The following is an 18,903-nucleotide window of genomic DNA, read 5'->3' on the forward strand; positions in this document are numbered from 1 at the left end:
TTGGAAAAACAGAGTTCATGCAAATATTTTATACTAGACACTTTTATACTAGATACTCTTCTGCTAGAATACCCTGATTGCTATGTATAAACTGGGAAAGCAAAAGAGAGAGACCAAAATGATAATAAGCCTGGAGTTTGGTGTGAACAGAAGAGAATACACTGTGAAGGAGGGCGGGGACTACCAGAGACATTATTAATAGGTTTTACCCTTGAGCTCTGGCAGCTACTTGTTCTATACACAGAGGAAAAGGATTAATCAAGCCTTGCACGTAAAGGTTCTTTCTATGGTCTGCCAAAATATTTAAAGGGCTATATACAAAGTGTAAGCCTTATTATTATACACATTCAATGTAATCATCTTATGCTACAGTTAAGGCCAGGATGACAATAAAGTAGATTATTGTGTGCTATAACCAATTCAATTCCAACACAACGGGACATGGCTTAGTCACTTAGTTCAGATCTGGTGTTTGAGGCTATTTTTCTTATGCTGGGCTAAACTGTGATTTAAGAGATTTAATCGAGCTTTGGGAAATGCTTTCTTTGCTGAAGAAGGAGAAAGAGCTAGAAGTCTGCACCTGGCAACCCTAATAATTTCCAATTTTCAGCCCATTTTGCTTTCTGCCTCATGGAAATTCACCTTAGTAAATAATTGTTCCCTAAAATCACCAGGGCTGAAAGGATGACAACACTTCAGAGGAACAAGTTTTAAGAAAACAACCAAAGCTGGAGGATTGTATAGGGGCTACTGTAGAACAGCAGCTCCTGCTGATCCCTCCTACATCAGTTCCCTAAGGGCTAAGCAGTAGACATATGATATATTTTTTTAAATCAAATAATTACAGTAAATGCATGGGAAACTGAATACTAGGTCAAAGCTGCAGGTCACTAGCAATATGTAGCTTAAACACAGCAAGGCTGACACAATTTCTTTATGCCACTGGCCTGGACTCAAAGGCAAATAAAACTGTACTTGCAGCATGAGCCTCACATGACAAGGCTCTGAAGATCTTCTGCACCTCCCAGGTGAGATGAGTCCTACTTAAAATATACAATCCGCAAAATTTGGGAATTTAAGATAAGGGCATATCTTTGGGCTACTAAAATACATAGGCAAAAAGAATTTTTCCTCCCCTAACTTTAAATTGTAAGTAAAAGCATAAGCAAAAAAAAGCCTCCCAAGTTGAAATAAGCATAAATGTTTCTCTTGCATTTCACAGGGCCCAGGAGCAGAACAAATTGAAGCTGTCACACATATCCTTGGGTTTTCCATTGTGAGTTGCTGTTCAGGTACCTCATGAGAATCACCTACTTCGGCACCACCAGCTTATTAAAATTAAAAATCTCTCTAAACCTGTTGCTATGCACACTTCCCTTTGCAAGGATCTTTGCCTGACAAGCAAACAGGCTCTTCATGACACAAAGTGCACCTTTGTGAGTCTTTCTGTAGAATATATTTGCATTCAAGAAAGTTAAATTTCACCAGACTGAAGAACAACCTGACAAGAGCCTGATAGCAGATCATTAGGGTTAGAAGGAAGAAGAGAAGTGGAGAAGAAAGACTACATGTTAGACAAAGCAGCATCTGGCTCCCACCAAAACATACAGTCCAGAAAACAAGACATTGAGCTTTGAGTCCAAAGATGGGGAAAATTTAAGTGTTATGGTTTTTTTACCAAAATCTACTCAAATCCAGCCCATGTAAATCCAGCCTTTCTGCCTTAAACCTGGCAAAGCTAATTAAGTGAATTATACTTTGTTCCTGCTTCTTGATGGTCTTAGCTTGATTCCTTAGCTGATGCTTTGACCTGTGCGGTTTTTGTTGATTTTTGCAACTACTGTTTCTGCCTCAGTTTTGGTTCACAATAAGCTTTTACTACCCTATTTATTCACACCTCAATTCCACTGGAACCTCAACACTTTACCACTTGACATGGCAACCACTCCTCATACTGACAAGATCCCAGTAACTGCAAGTGCCAAATATTTAGTTAGGTAACGAGAACAGCTTTATCTCAGGCAGAATCAAAGTGGGCACAGAACTTGGCTCTGCAGCCACTGTGGAGGGAGCCTGGCTGTGACTGCCAGGGCACAGTTGCTCCACAACTTTGCGGTGCTGAAAAGGTACATAAAACAAAAATATATGTTGAGGAAATTCTTCTAAGGAATCAGCACTCAGACTTTATGAATCCTGCTTCCCTACAGGAAAACAGAGGGGTTTCCTAACTTGGTTATACTGAAGTCATGACTCAGCCTGTGTATTCAGATACACCCTCAGATTTAAGGCAGCATCAACCTTGAGCTGTGAGATTTCAGGACAGTGAGAGCCAACAGAGCTTGGGACATCAACTACTTTAGATTACAGCCCAGTCCTGCTGCAAAATTCCCCAGGTGATAGGAACATCACACAAGAAATACAGATATACTTATGCTCTTTTCTAGTTTAAAAGAACCTATACAATTTATCAACTAATATTTTGACAGTATCAAACAAAAACTTAATTAAAAGAATGTCTTAAAATTAGCAAGTGTAACATTCTTTTTGCAGAGTGACAGCAGAATTGAAAGCCAAAGGAGAACTGAAGTCAGACTGAAGCCACTGACAGACACTCATCTTTTCAGCCCAAAAGAACTTTATGCTTACTTCTTTTAATAGCTAACTGGCATTTTACAAAACACCATTAGAAATACCATGGAATGAGGAATGTAAGTATCAGAGGGAAAAAAAAGGAAAAAAGACTAGACACAAGAAAGTATCATCACCACAAGATGACCTTAACATTCACCCAAGGTCTAAATTTGCTTTTTTTTTAAACAAGTAATTACAGTAGTTACAACCACACTGGATTAGTTTCTGGTTAGACCAGATTACTCATGATTTAAGATTTTCAGACTTGTTAATAGCTATAACAGAAGTTGCTGCTTCTTATTACTGCAAGAAACTTAACCTACAACTAAAACACTTTCAGGAAGATGCTAAAGTTGGAGCTCTATAGCATGAAGCCCAGATGAATGAAAACATACTGCACTAAAGACAGAGCTGGATTTCCAAGAATCTCTCTCACCTTTCATCCATTAGTAGCACCTGAATAAAAGCTTAAGGTTGAGCTGGAAGAATTTTACTCCTTTGGACAGTGATCATACAGCAATTAGAATACTGCAGAAGAAAATACTGGTGAATTCAGTGCAATGAGAAGGTACTTTGAGCAAGTTTCCTTCCTTCTCTGGAACAGTTATTGCTGACTGAGAAACTTCACATACACTAGAGTGAAGTTTCTCACTTCAGCACATACTAAGGTGGGAGCTGCCTTTATAAATAAGTAGGCAAAAATACCCCAAACAACCAACAACAACAACAATAACAACAACAACAAACACATTCTTGAAAGAAAAGTTGTCAGGACAGCTAATAAAACACTGCTCATCTGTGTATTTTCACAATTGCAATATTAATTTTTGAAATTTTTAGCTGCAGTTATGAAGTCCAGTTTTTGGCCAGAATTACCACATATTTTATTGCTACGACACCCAGCACATTACTTGTCTGGAGATAGAGTGGCTTCAGCAATTAAATAGGTAAGAGAAACGTCATTAATCCAGACTTCAGTGGTCCCTCACAGTGAAAGCAGCAGTAGAGAACCATTTTCAGCACAGATCACAAGTAGGTATTGAAAAGCAAGTGAGAAGACAGCAACTGAATCCTCTGTTGTTTATACCACCTGAGGCAGTGAGTTTAAACCTCACAGCCTAGAAGCAATAAACTGGCCATGGCAAGTACCAGAGCTCAGGTGTTCCATCATTTGCTCTTAGAAGAGCTCTCTGTACAAAAACCAGAGCAGCAACAAATCCAGTCCCTGTCCTTTGCAAGGCTAAACTCATGGTAGGACAATTGCCTCATCTTGAAACATTTAGCCTAACAGAAAGAAAAAGAAATGGGTAGTGGATGACCTGAAGATTATCATTTACAATTTTACATCAACCTCAGATACTATTAAAACAAAACAACTTCTATTCCCTTCTTGCTTGGAAAAGACTGGGACCATTCTGTCTGTGGTTGTAGACTGTTTCAGTATTATCCAACTGCATAAATGAAACTAGTGTCAAAATTAAGTTTTAAATGGCTTGAGGTTTATAGGAATTAAAGAAGGAAAAATTAAATTTGAAACTCTGCTTGTTTACTAGCACTAATTAAATATGCCAGATTTCTGGGCAAGCTTCCTAGCCTGTGGCTACTACGTTACTGGCTTGTAAAACAGTCAACAAGTGCATGAGTACAAAGCACAAATACAATAACAGATTTCGTGTACAGTCCTGCCCTTAGTTTATAAAGAAAAAAATGTATTAGAACCAATCTGTAACTATAAAGCCCTGTGCTAACCCTCTAGACTGTGCTATAACATTAAAAAGGCCCAAATCTACAATGGCTGCTTTTGCAGAGACAGTTAAAAAAAGTAAACACAGAGAGAGGTAAGAACAGTAAGTACAACAAAAATTAACAGGAAGCCTTAAAAGACCATGAGGAAGACCAATTTTTACTTTCAAAAAATTCCATGCTTCTGGGCTCTGCTCTCAAAATAATTTGCTATTACAAATAAAAGGGAATTTTAGCACTGCAACAGAAGAGGTGGGTCTGATTCTTCACACCACAGAAGCTGTATTCTTCACAAATAGATTTTATTATTATGTTGGACTTCACTAGAAAACAGCTTTATTCTGAAAAGCTGGAATTGCACATTTAATGGGAGCATGGACCAGATCTTCAAGTGTACAGTCCTTTACACTCTGTACTTTTAAGACAGGTAATACCTTTGTGTTCTACATTTTAAAGGAACCAGCACAATGAGCTCACAGTCTGTGAGGAAACTACAACAACCAAGAAACTGAAGCCAATCTCAGAAAAAAAAAAAAAGGAGTCTCTGGGGACAGAAGAAAATGCAATGGTAGCAGTATCATCCCTAGGTAGATAGAGAAGGAAGGAGGGACAGTAAGAGCCCATCAGCTAAACACTGTTCTTTGCACACCCTTCTTTCAGGAAAAGCTCCCCATTTACTTTCTGTGCCTGAAGGAGCTGTTTCTACAAAAGCAGCAAACAAGTCTTAATAAAAAAAAACCACTTGTGGACAATTTGCTGCCTTGACAGCTTTAACGTGAAAAGCCTTTCACAGCAACTCAAATTAATGGGTGTTCCCGCTGTACAGTAGTCTTGCTCAGCTTTAAGGAAACCAGGAATTATGCTTCAATAAAAATTCAGCCACGCAAATATTCTGCTGTAAAAAGAGGCATAAACATATAAGTCTTCAACTTCCAGAATCACGTACATGAGGCAAAGGGAAATGATATAAAAATAACTAGGCTTTTGTTTACATCTCTGATTTAGAAGAGCAATTCCAGAAACTAAATTGCTTCCACAGAGGCATTGATTTAATTAGTCTGCATAGCATGCTTTATTTGTGTTCAGACCTCTGACGTACATTGATAAAAAAAGAAAAAAAAATACACAGTGGACACACACAAAATAATTGCCTAAACTTTTCTATGCCAGATGCAAGTAGGAATTCTCAAACACACTTTCATGGGCTCTTCCCTACATGCAAATGATCCTTTTTTAATATACACAAACTATGTATGTTTTCAATTAAAAACATGACTGGATTGATTGGATCATATATTTTTGCAAACCAGCCAAAAATCAAACACAAACTGAAGCCATGAAGGAATTTCTGGAAGTACAAACCATTCTACAGTTCTACTTCTGGCAAGGAGAAACACCTCTCATTTTCAAACAATGCTAGAACTGACATCAGTGCACAAAAATATGCTGTCATTCAGCAATGAAATAACTACATTAATGAGCAGTATTCAGAAGCCTAAAAACCCCTAAGGGGTCAAAATCTTAGCTTAGCGAATAAGTCCACTATGATCAAGTAACAGCAGAACACTGGCTTCTTGCTTTTTGGTAACTCTTAATCCCAATTTTGGGTCTTACTATTCAACAGGATGACAATGGTCCTCAGAGATGTGAACAAAGGATTCTCTTCAGGACACAAGCAGTGGCAGGGAGGGTGACAATTTTGCTTAAAGTAACAAACAGGACTACTAAGAATGGGCTCTCGTACACCTTTTTTTCCCCACTGCATTTTGATCCTCATGAGTACAGATATTGCTTATCCTTCCTCACTATAGATTTAAAAGCTGAAATATCCCAGAATTTTGGGAATGAACACTCAACTGTGTGTGTAAGACATTATTCACTTTTAGAGACAACATCCAAGTTCAAGTCATTGTCTACCTTGAATGAATACTTCTGAAGCTCATCAATTTTTCTGCTCTTTATAACCTCATCTAATTTTCCCTATGCACGCAGCACCCAGCAAGCAGTGATCAACAATTCTGACACAGAGAAGTCAGATCAGCCTTTGCAAAGACACAGCCACAACACTTTTCCTTGCTGTACACTGCAGTTCTCTTTAACTCCCAGTTAGTGATGGCCTCACATCACCTTCCCAAAACCCCTCCTCATTTCAAGCTTTTGGATGCTGAACAATTTGGTTCAGCTTTCACCTCTTCACCATACAATAACTTTTCAGGCACTGCCCAATGATAAAAACATTCACAGGTCAGTGTATCTAGAACTTAGGAAAAAGCCATATCCTAAGATACCATATCCGAAGACTCTGGATATTTCCGCTGAGACATGAATTAACACTCATGGCCAATTTTTTTATTGCCATTGGAAGAGCAGTGAAATCAGCAGTAGATATGCAGACATATGGCAGGTAGCAGACCGAAGCCTTCCAGAAATCTTGACTGGAGCTTGTGAGTCACTTCCACTGTGAACACAACATGTTTCCATGTACAAAAATTAGGAAGGCAAAGCACAGATATCAAAGTAAAATGAACTTTTAAATTATTGTGCTGCAGTTTGCAATGATCTTTCACTCATACTCAGTACTAGCCACATTTCTCATATTGACAAGTTCATAACCTTTCATCCACTGCCTCCAAGATGGTGAATCAATCAGCTAGAACTTGAAACACAGAAATGAAGGAGCAGGTAAAGTGACAAATTTCATTGCAGCAGGCTACTGAACTGCAAGGTTATTTCAGCTCTGTAGTCTGGCATTTCTGCTGTTTGTGGCATTCTTGATTTACAGGTTCATTATAACTTTGTTTATGCACACAACCTTTATGAAGCCACTATTCAGTAGGGCAGTATCACTTTTATTACCTATCATAACCTATCATTCAGAAAACATTCACTCTTTCTATTTATGGATAAAACTGACATTAAAAAAGTGAAGAAGTAGATCATACACAGCTGCCCAAATCAACTGGGAAGATGTTTTACAACAGATTGCTTGCAAAAATATCTGTCACGTTTTTAAAATGTTTAGGAGAAATGAAAGCAGTTAGTCTCTGGAGTGATCACCTTCTAAAGGGAATTACTCTTCTACTGTGAAAATAAATTATTTGAGAAATTATAAAAGATTATACTCTTGTTTGATACTTGTATTCTGCTGGATCCTGAAAGTGCTGACCAAAGCTATACATACAGGTAACAAAACCTCAGCTGACATCACAGCATTTTAAAGCTGCCATCAGGTGGCCAAACTGGAAGAGGAGAGCAGCAAACAAATGCAAGAACTGAGGAAACATAAATATCATTTTTTTCTCCTTTATGCAGAACAATATGGACTTGGCAAAGCCCACAAGGGTTTCTGCAGCAGGACTGGCTCCTCCCAAGGAGTCCTGGTGCTATTTCCCCAGGACACACAAGCCCTGGGGCTGCTCTGCCCGCCCAGCGGCGCCCTGGCTGCCCTTGGGTGTCAGCTCAGGGCCGTGGCTGGGCCCTGCCAGACTCACCCAGCATTTGCAGAACCAGTTCAGATGCATGCCAGGAGTCACACACCTGAATACAAATCCCTGCACACCCACGAGGAGCAGCTTGTATTTAATGCAAAATAAAATAGATTTAATTTTTCACTGCATGTCCAGTGCCCTTGTAGAAATAAAAAGAAAAAAAGGAGAATTAATACATTGAAAGGGAATTAGAGACAGTGGAGTGGTAAGAACAGCAGTGCATAATAATGTAACACACAATACAGGACATAAATACTACAGGCATCTGACATGCAAAAATACTAGCACTGAAACTGAAAATCTGGGTTCAAACATGACCTGTAGCTCAGGCTGGATGCAGTGTTAGATCAGCTGTTTCCTGCAGGTCATTTTAACAAGTACTATTCTGACTCAGAGTGTGGGAAAGCCAACAGTTAATACCCTGTACTCAGAGCAGCATTTTACATTTACACTACTGACATAAATGTTCACAAGTTATGCCCCTATGAGACAGGAAAGAAATATTGCATTCATTTTAAAAAGCAAAGAAAATGTGAGACACAAATATTAAGTGGATTTCTCAAGGTCACAAAGTCAAGTAGAGAGGTGAGATCTCTGTGTATAAATTACAAGGCATCCTTAATGCAAACAGGTGATAACACACCAATTTGTATGAAGTTTATCCCTCCCAGCATCAGATCTCCCAGAGAACCCTTCCTCCGTGAACACAAAGATCACTTATTTTAATGGTCCTCTACAACAAAAAGATTAACACTTCTATTTTTTTCGAACAGAAGAACAGATTAGGAAGAAGTAAGGTCAGACAACTTTTCTGCAAATACTTTAATTCAACAGTTGTCTAGGACAGTAAGAGAAATTTTTTACCCCCAGGCATAGGGTCACCCCTATCACATATGAAGGCCTGGAATCTACATAATATCCCTAGTATTGTAATATTTTTTCTAGCATCTATCAAGGACATACAAAAAAAAAGCTAAAGTCTGTTTTATTCCCATATGCTTCTTTCATATAGCAACATCAATCAGAGAACACATAGAATCCTGTGTTCCAAAGCTACACTACAATGGGGGTACATCTAAAACAAACACATGCAAAGGACATATTCCTTAAATCTGAAATATATACTATTTTCTCAAAGCGTGAGATATAGAAAAACATACCAGCAAGCACCAATTTGTCTCACTGATCTATCCCCTCAATAGCCAGAGGCTACTTTTAAGTATGCTGACTTAACAAAGGAATCTGAATTGTATAAATCAATGTCTCAATTAACATTTTGTTTAGGAAGAGTTACAGAAGAAAAACAGAATGTAATCGTTTGCTAGCATAGTGGCTCCAGAGGTCTGGGACTGTGTGCAAGAAGAATGGAGCTGAATGTGGGAAGGGTCCATTATTCTTTCAATAGTGTCTGGTGCTCCAAAGTATGCACTTGCATACTTTCCTACTGGAAAAGCTTAAGTCTTCAGTAGCTCCTTGGTCTGGGAAAATGGCAGGCACCCAAATGCTAACCCAGGGATCTAGGAACAAGATCTACCTGAAGAACAATATTTTTCAAGTGGCCTTAGAAGTGAAAAATGGCCATAAAAAGAAGTCTCATTTCCCAAGGGATTTTATTCCTTCTGTCTGGCTGCTGTTTGTCAGGTGCTGTTCCCCACACACATCCTCAGCACATTCTAAAGCAAGAATGGAGTGAGGGCCTCTCTAAAAATAATCACACTTGCTGAAAGACCAGCCCTGCATAAATATCTCTAACAACAGTACAAACAGAAATCAGACTTCTTGCCCAATACTTTAGTTGAAATTTATGGCACCACTGGCCATGATTCTGTTATTACTATTCTACCTGGCTAAGGCTCAAAGTCACAGAAGTGGGAATTTCAGAGGTATTTTCAGAAATGATGTAGCTCATCTGGGGGAAAAAAAAAACAACCAAAAAACTTACTTAGTTCTACAAAATGCTGTACCAATGCATCAGTGAACAAAGCTATATATTACACATACATGTATACATATATGAACACATACACCATAAAGAGGGGACAGAGAAGTTAAGGACACACACACAGCCTCTGAAATTATATTTAATGCTACACCTTGGGAATAATAAAGCAAAGGGGAGGGGAAATAAAATCAAAGGGAATACTAGAAGACACTCTCTGGTGCTCTTGCAAATTTCACCAGCTGCTGGATGATTTATACGCAAAAAAACTAGAAGTTGAGCTTTAACTTAAATTTCCCTGCTTTCTTACTGGTTCGCTTCCAACCCTAGGAGTTTAATTAAAGTCCATCAGCCAAATTTTTCTGAAGGACGTAGGTTATTCCTTTTTAAAATCTTCCTGTACCAACTAACCCAGATTTTTTAAACTTTTGAGCTTTCACCAACCTGATTATGAATACATACACACATATACACACATTTTTAAGAAGGTTACAGAATTCAAGATGATCAACCCAAGAAATACCAACAGCTGCTGCTGGCCAATATGCACATATGCAGGTACATGCAACTTACACTAAAATGAGTAATGGGGCAAGATACAGTATTCTGTATTGCCAGTTCACATGTCAAGATCTAATAGCTACCTCCTCTTCATTCTTAACAGAGTACACAGTATTTGGTGACTGGGGAAGGAGAGTTCTATAAGAAATCTCCAAGAAAAGTGGATAAGCAGTTTTACTGCTTGTAAAAGGAATCTCTCTCTCATCTTCTCTAGTTTTCTCTAGGGAAATGGTGCAATAAATTTGATGAAGAAAGGAAGGATTTAAAGCCAGAGAAAATTAGGATTTCTCAAAGCAGAAACATGCTGCCCTTAGGAATAGATCTCCGCTATTTACTTGATCTACTGGAAGAACTCCTGGGGAGCATGTCTTAGCAAGAGAAAGGAAAGTTTGCTATGCTCTTCATTTCCTGTGTAATTCCAGAAACTGCCAGCACAATGCTGTTTGGGGAGAACCACACTACAGCTATTCAACAGGGAATTCAGCATTGTATTCTGAATGAATGGAAACTTTCTCAAAGATATATATTTGCTGCAACTAAAGTAGAATGCAAACCCAGTAAGGATGTGAGCCCCTATACACCTTCAATCAGCTAATTGCAAATTGTGACTCTTTCCATTATGACTTTCGCAATCCTTCGCAGCGCGAAACATCACAGTAAATCACCCGGGTTAGAGTTCACAGGAGCCACGAACTAAGTGCAATAAATCAGCACTAAAAATATTATGCAACTGCAGTTCAGCTGATACCAAGTGTAGCTAATTTAATGGAGAGGCTATCACTTTTATGTGTCCTTGCAAGTTAGTGATTTGGGGTCTCGGTGACCAGGATAAAGGAAAGGCTCTCCAAAATCTGGATTTCTTGGAATAAACTAGATTAATGGTTCCCTGCAAAAATCCCAGGGGTATTTCCCTCCTGCCACTGCAAAAACCTTCTGCTAAGTATGAAAATTTAAAGGACTGAAAATGCATCAGTAACACAGAACAGTAAGGGAACCACAAACTTTGGCTGGGTTCATGAGCCAGAACCTCATCCCCAAGCAGAATCAGACCTTTTAACTGAAGAGGAACAGTCACATGCCTCATTTCACCCTTACTTTGCTTTAAACTAGGCTGTTTCCTCCCCCGCCATATTCCACATTGGCTGATAAATTCCCCAACGGCGGGTGTTAACTAACTCTGCATTCCAGTCTGCTCTGCGTCATGGAGTTCCACATCCCACTGATGAGGAACACATGGCGGACATGTGCTAGGGGAGCCTGACAGCGCTCGCACAAGCAGGGATAACTCCTCTGACCTTTGGCTTTTTTCCTCTCTGTACCATCCCAACTGCACAATGAGAACTCTGTGCCCCTCTGTCGCCTACTGGTCACTCCAAGGATCATGGACACAAACTAAACCCTGACATTCCAACACTGAATACACGTTATGGCTAAAAATCTATGTTGAAAGCAAGCAATTGATTGTTCTGTGTCTCTGCCCTACACAAACCATCCAGAGGAATTTTTGACCACACAGGTTACATCTGGATCAACTGGGGTAAGTATGTCACAAAAAGAACAATGGTTATGCTTCCTCATCAACTCTGTGAAATAAGGTAACTCACAGTCTTGCTAAAAAGTAAACAGTGGCAACTGTATTAAAGCATTAAGATGTCTTTCTAAAATGAAAGGACCATTTATCATCTTTTTAGGACCTGAGCCTGGCTTAGAGTAACAATGAGCTTCAACTTCAGTGTTGTCCAGACTGAATGACTCATGCAGAGTACTGCATTTACCAAGTCACATGGACTCGAGGGTGTCCAAGCAATACAGTCATCCCTTCCTCCTTCAAAACCTCTGAAAAGTAAAACCGAATCTCGGGCTAAGTGCTGGTCTGAGACCGCAGCAGACAGACAGACAGACAAATGACTAATGGCAATCCATGCAACATACATTTACTGCCGATTAGAAACCAAATGCCGAGCCTCAAGCTCTCTGCTTTTAGCCTTATGTGTACTAGAACACTGGCCAGAATCCTGCAGTAAAATGAAAGCCATTGACAATAAGCCTTTCTATAACTACATTCAACAGAAGCTCCTGCTAATATTCCAGATTCTGAGATTCGTGAGATTCATGACCTCTTACCTGTCCAAGCTGTCAAGACACAGCATGATCTTTCTTTTATAAATAGGACCTAGATATGCTGTACTTTCCTTTCAACCCCCCACCAATGTATGAATAAAATAACATGGCAGCAGCAAAACAATAAAATTCTATGGAAGCAACAGTATTAAAATCAGTAATAGCACTATGTTCTTTAAAATATAAAGTCAATGTTTCACTAACTGCTTTTATACTATGTTCATGTTTATTGTACAAGTGTAACATATAAAAGCATCAAGAGCTTTCATTATACTTGGCTACACTGATTTTAGAAATAGTAAATAATTTTTAAAATACTCAATTTCTGAAATTAAAGGCTACACTCATCCCCAAGAAATTTAAAGAAAAAGTAGAACAAGTTGAGTGAAATTTAAATGCATAACATAATACAAAGGGCAAACTTCCTGAGAAAATGAATGCCTTCTAGCTACAGCAGTTACTCTTAGTGAGCTGAGAAACTAAACAGGCATGCAAATCCTACTCAGGGCATCCTGAGAACATCTATTCCACGCTCATGTCTCAAACAACAACTCTTGTGTCAGTATCTTTTTCTGAAATGTTCAGCAAAACCCTCCTTTCTAAAGAAATATGATTGAACATTTTTAAAGTGTGATTATAGTTTGAGAAGTTAGTGTGTAAAAGTCACACCCTTCTATTCAACAGACTTAGTTCCCTGGTTTTGATTCAGTCACATCCACTTGCTTTACTGGCAAAAATAACTTTTTACAGCTTTCTAAATTCCTATTAGTACTGTGAAACCAATTCAATTCTGGGAAGGGGAACCAGATTCTTTTCTGGCTTATGCATCTGTAAAAAGATTATTACCTAAATCAACACATACAATTTCTATTTTTTGATTGAGGAGCCAGAAAGAATGTTACTTATTTTCTGGATGATAGTCCGAAAATTTTATTTTTATTTGTGAGAAGACCAGACCTGGACTAATTGAAAGAGCAGATTTGGATCAACAGAAAAGACATCACTCTATAGAGGTCATATTTAGAGAAAATAAGTTATATCCAACAACTTTCTATGGTATTTCTCAAAATACCACTTGAATGCAAAGGAAACTTAGTCAGAAAACTTTGCTAATAGTGAAAACTCTTGATTTTTCAAAGAGAAGACCACCACCAAAGCTAGGATGTGTATTCCCTCTGTAGGCAGCTGAGATCAGCAAAGAGTTTTTGCTCCCTGCTCTGTCCTGAACTGCTCCTCAGGATTTTCCAATTGAGTTGCATTACTGGATCCCCCTGTTCCCTGCCAGTGGCACCACTTGTGGGGACATCTCCCAAATGCACAAACGAAACAGAACCGAGTTACCAAAGTTCTGCTGTTTAATCTATCAGAAGTCATGAAATATTTTTGACATATGTGACTTATGGAGTACTCAACTGTATGTCCAGCTGGGCATATATTTTAAAAGAGAAAAAACCACCACAGGAGCCGCAGAGTATTTCAGAGATGCCAATTTCCCAAGAACAACAGTTCTAGAGAGCAGAAACATTAAGGAAGTTGCAGCATGTTTATATATGGTCCATTTATTTAAAACCAATTATCAGCAGGGAAAAAAAAAGAGAAAAAGATGATATCTCCCAAGGCAACAGAAAGGAAATCAAGTGTATCAAAGCTGTTTCTGAGCTCCCTTTACCTACCCACTTGGCAATGCTGACTTTCGAGATTATACTACACCATCCATTTTTACTTTCATGATGCAAGGAGAAAAGGAAGAAAAAACTCCCCAATCTTACCCCCTCTTTTTCCTAAATTACCTTAAAAACAGATCTGCATTGTTACTTCAAGGTTACTAATGTTAGTACTGTATATATTTATAGATGAGGTATTCTTTTCTGTCTGAAGCACATGAGGTAATAAGTAGCTGGAATTGTCATGGTGATTTATTAACATATTCTCTAGGAGAAGCCCTGCACCTGCATCTGTGCAGACAGAACACCCACGAAGACTGAACTCACCCCTACACAGCCCACAAGATCTTAAAAGGAAATGCTCCAAATTTAGACCTGCTCCAACAGGTGTCTTTTACTGTTTCACTTTGCATGACCATAAATATCAGAGGTGGAGCAAAAAGCCCCCTGTCCATTGTAATCGTGCTTTGAAAACAAATACCTTTGCCCCCTCCCAAAGCAGAGGCAGCAGCTATGGAATTCTCATCATTTCCTCACTCATTCATCCTGTCAAGACCCAAGTCAGAGAGATGTCACCAGCAAAACCAGGCTCCAGGGATGAGCACATAACTTTATTTTTTTCTCTTCAAAGGGCCCTAAGCTGGCTCTGAAACGTCCCCAAACTGTATTTCTTTCATTCTAGTATCTCATCTTGCAGCTATTTGCCAAAGTGAATGACATGCACAGGCTGTTCATGGCTTTTTATAAGCTCTCATTACCCAAACAGGGAACCATTTCCTTGAAAATGCTTTCCCCAGCAGCATTAGTCTCTCTAGGCACCACCAATAAATTTGTCTTTTGGCTCAGCCTGCTGCACTCCAAAACGTGCCTGAATAGGTGTATTTGATATTGTTTTCCACTTGTTTACTGAGGGAGGATGTTACCTGTGGGACTTGTCATCAGGGTGATTAACAGCACAGGGAAAATAAAAGATAATTTTACCCGCCAAATTGAAAGCTTTGCCAGACTTGCTCTGGCAAGCAAAGAGCAAAATCCAGACTCCTTTCTGTGGTGTAACAAGGAGATGCAATCCCAAACCCAAAATGGCTATCCACGACTTACAAAACCACAAAACAAATCAAAATAACTAATCTGGAAAATAAATCCTAACCAAACTGAGAAAGAGAATAACAGGTTACACCATGAGCTTAGAAATTCCACTAAAATGTTTCATTCTGTAACACTTCCACTACAAAACACCCGGGTCAAGAGCAAATAAATATTTAATACTCAAAAGGTACTCAGGAGAAGGTGTGTTTTCCCCTGTCCCTCCTCACCAGCTGCTCTTTTATGGCAGGAAAGTGAAGAGCATGAAATCCAATGATAAGAAGAAGGCAAAGGTCAGGAAAAAGGTTTTTCTTCAAGGATTTAAATTAGCCTTCTACAGTTTTGTGTGTTTTGTCAACACAACTTCCCTCCTGTGAGGAGGGGAAGCCAAAGGGCCTTTGAACCATTTCTGTATGGGGTCTAGATTTTTACCAGTAACAAGATTCCTAGCTTTAAAGAAAAGCTCATCTTCCCTCTTCCCATTCCTTTCACCACTCCCTCCCTGTCCCTCCTTCCACTCCCCTCCTTAAAAAGAGACAGGAAAAAGAAAATAGACAAAGGATCTGAAGAACAAAACAAGCACTGGAGGAGTTCTAGAGTTCATGTAACGAGACCACTATAGCCCTTCAAAGGGACCATTAAAAGCAAAACAAACAAAAGCAACACCCTCAAGATGTCTATTGTATTTTATAGAGAACAAATAAGTGTACTGGAAATTCTCCCACCATCTTGCCACAAAGTCTGTTATTTCATGAAAACAAAGTCCAGAGATCAAGAAACAGCCAACATGGCAGCTGAAAGTCAGTCACATCAAATGATCCACGAAGAAAATGAGATAGGGCTTGCTTTTTTTTTTGCTTTTTTTTTCTCTTTAGTATGATGCATTAAAAAAAGACTTCAAAGACTGTTTCAAGAGTCACTTTTGTTTCTCACATGAGAAAATCAGGGGTTGAGCAGGTCTAGACAACTCAGTGGTTAAAACACCATTAGCTGCCAACACTTTGTCTTCCTAGAGCTCCCACGGTTGTTGTTACCCTGGATTTGCCTCAAATGAAATTACTTGATTTCCATATATATTTTGCTTCCCTCAGAGCTTCCCGAAGATGGCAGCTGCAGGACAGAGAGAGCACACCAACATCCACAGTTGGCGGTTTCAGATGTCAGAGGCTCATCCACGTGGGTACTGGCCCAATATTTCTGCTTGATGCTTCAAAGCATCATTTTTATTCATTTTTTATTCTTTTTAACACTTAGCAGATCTCTTTTTGCTCTTCTACACTATCTTTGGGCTTTACTTGGAGGGTGGCTAACACTTTACGTTTGCTTTCATAGCTGTGCATGCAAGAACTACAGGGAGACAGACAGATTTTTATCCCATCTGTATATCATCAACACTCCATTCACCAAATCCCAAACAGTAAAGCTTAAGATCTGCTGAAGACAATATAACTGAACAGGTGCTACTGAGGGCAAAGTTTAGCCTGCAGGATAAAGCCTGATAAATTTAGCTATAGGAATGAGAATCCTCTGGTTAGATGAACCTGTAAAATCAGGGGTCAACTAAGATCACATATGCTACAGCAGTTTCTAAGTCATTATATCACAGCCACCCTCTAGTGCCAGGAGGAAGCCATGAAGACAAGCTTGTCACTAACAGTAGATAAAATATTCCTCCCCTAGCCCAAAATAGATCTATTAGTCTTCATGTGCACAAACCCACAGAATGCATCAGTGATGAATTTCCTACTCCATACAAATCAGCTGCTGTGTATGTTCAGAAGGCTTGCCTGCAGCTTGGTCCCTGCCATGCCCAAGATAAGCCCAGGAGAGAGCCAGTGGAAACATGCTGGGACAGACTCCTTCCATTACAACAGTTAACAGGACCCACTCTTGATCACCTTCCTTCTAGGATAATCCTTAAACTCAGGCAGAGGAGGTGTCATCTTTCCATGGCCACAGAGCATCTCCCTCACATCTGGTAGTGGGATGTTCAAGGAAAGATTACACTGAGCTGTGGCCTACAGCACACACCAGAGGCATTTTCACAGCAGAGATTTATCTGAGAGCAGACCCCAGATGTCTGCATCCTTGACTTAAAAGGTCCACATGGATGAATTCCCAGATCTCAAATGGCTGTTCCACAGGTGTCTCATCTCACAGAGGTGAAAGTCTGACTGTCAGCCTGGGACAAACTACAAAGGTTGGCCTCTCAAGGAGCCAACACAGCTTTGCACAGAACACGTCAGACAACGTGTGCCTGAGAAAACTAAAATCACTGTACTGGAGAGCATAAAGAACAAGTCATCTTTCCTTCTCCTACTAATGGATATGAATTACACAGTGCAGAAAGCTCAGCTCGTCTGGCATATTTGATAAATTTATCCAAGTCCCCAGTTAAGTTTAATGGTGGCTATAGCATGGTTTCTGTAATGAATCTTTTGGGGCCTGGAAAGACAGCTGAGATTTTGTGCCTTAAATGCATAAGAGGGTCATGAAATCCTGAGAGCCTCTCATGGATACTCTGCCAATCCATTTGGGACTCAACCAGTGAGACAAGCATTTCATTTATGGAATAGGACCTATTCATTTATAGGCCTAACACTTCACAGTCTCTGAATCTAAACTGTATCTGACCTATTGCAATATAGGTTTCATTTCAAGAAGAGTTACCTTATCATGCATTTCTTTTCTTTCCCTGGATTTTTTCCTAATAAAGGTATAAGACAAGCCTATCAGTGGTTCCAATGATGTAACAAATAACAAAATACTGCTCCCAGAATATTGCAAAAGTGGCTTTTCCTCTTCCCTTCTCATCCTACTTTGTCTTTAACCATCTCTCCTACTACACAATTAGTTTATCTCATCCCAAGTTCAGTTTCTATTACAAGGACCCATGAGCTTACTTCTGAAGGATGGATCTTTTAATGACAAGTTCTTCATCCAAGTCAGCTTCATTAGCCATGAAGAGCAACCTTTTTCCTGTGTCATCCACTCCAATGAAGTCGCGCTGCTCCACTGAAGTAGAAAATCAAACACAATCATTATATAACCCCATTTTTATGCAGGCTGGAAAGACAAATGGCACCACCAACCACCCCCAAAATACAAAATCCAACTATCCCAGCAAATCCATTAATTTAACAAATATTGTTGATAACTTTTTCAACTCCTTGTCAGTTGGAGTAGCTGATATATATCATGGCATTCAAAACATTTGCCCTGAAAGGTTTGTGCATCCTTTTTATGAAGATGCCAACTACAGGTCCTGACATGCAACACTCAATTTTAAGCTGTGCTTTCCTTTTTTTTTCTTTGTTTTTTTTGTTTTTTTTTGTAAATAAAAACCCCTGCTACCTAAATTAAACCAACAACAAATCCAAGGCAAGCAGTGAGTTCTTCAAACCCAACTGCTTCTTCTTATAATGTCACTCCACATTAGAATTAGGGGGTCTGGAGAGGATTATGATTTCAGTTGAGATGTAAGCATTTTGCAAGTAATTTATTTTAGACAAATACCAACACGTAAATCACAAACACACATAAAAGCATAGATTCTAAGACTTCTACCATGATGCTTCTGGGTGGGTTAACTTGGTTTAAATATCTTTTTATAAAATTGTCCACCAAGAGAATACCTAACACTCACATGTATTATTGTGGCAGTCTGTAT

General features: G+C 39.2%; 1 protein-coding gene across 1 annotated transcript in view; it reads right to left on the reverse strand.

The window, feature by feature from the left end:
* Positions 1–18,903, reverse strand: part of EIF2B3 (eukaryotic translation initiation factor 2B subunit gamma) — a 99,283-nt gene that overhangs the window by 56,834 nt on the left and 23,546 nt on the right. The window contains exon 4 of the mRNA XM_005423123.3: positions 18,137–18,248. Within this exon, the coding sequence (XP_005423180.1) occupies positions 18,137–18,248 (112 nt within the window). The remainder of the gene's footprint in view (positions 1–18,136; positions 18,249–18,903) is intronic.

Source organism: Geospiza fortis, unplaced genomic scaffold (genome assembly GCF_000277835.1).
Source record: "Geospiza fortis unplaced genomic scaffold, GeoFor_1.0 scaffold333, whole genome shotgun sequence".
Taxonomy (NCBI): Eukaryota; Metazoa; Chordata; class Aves; order Passeriformes; family Thraupidae; genus Geospiza; species Geospiza fortis.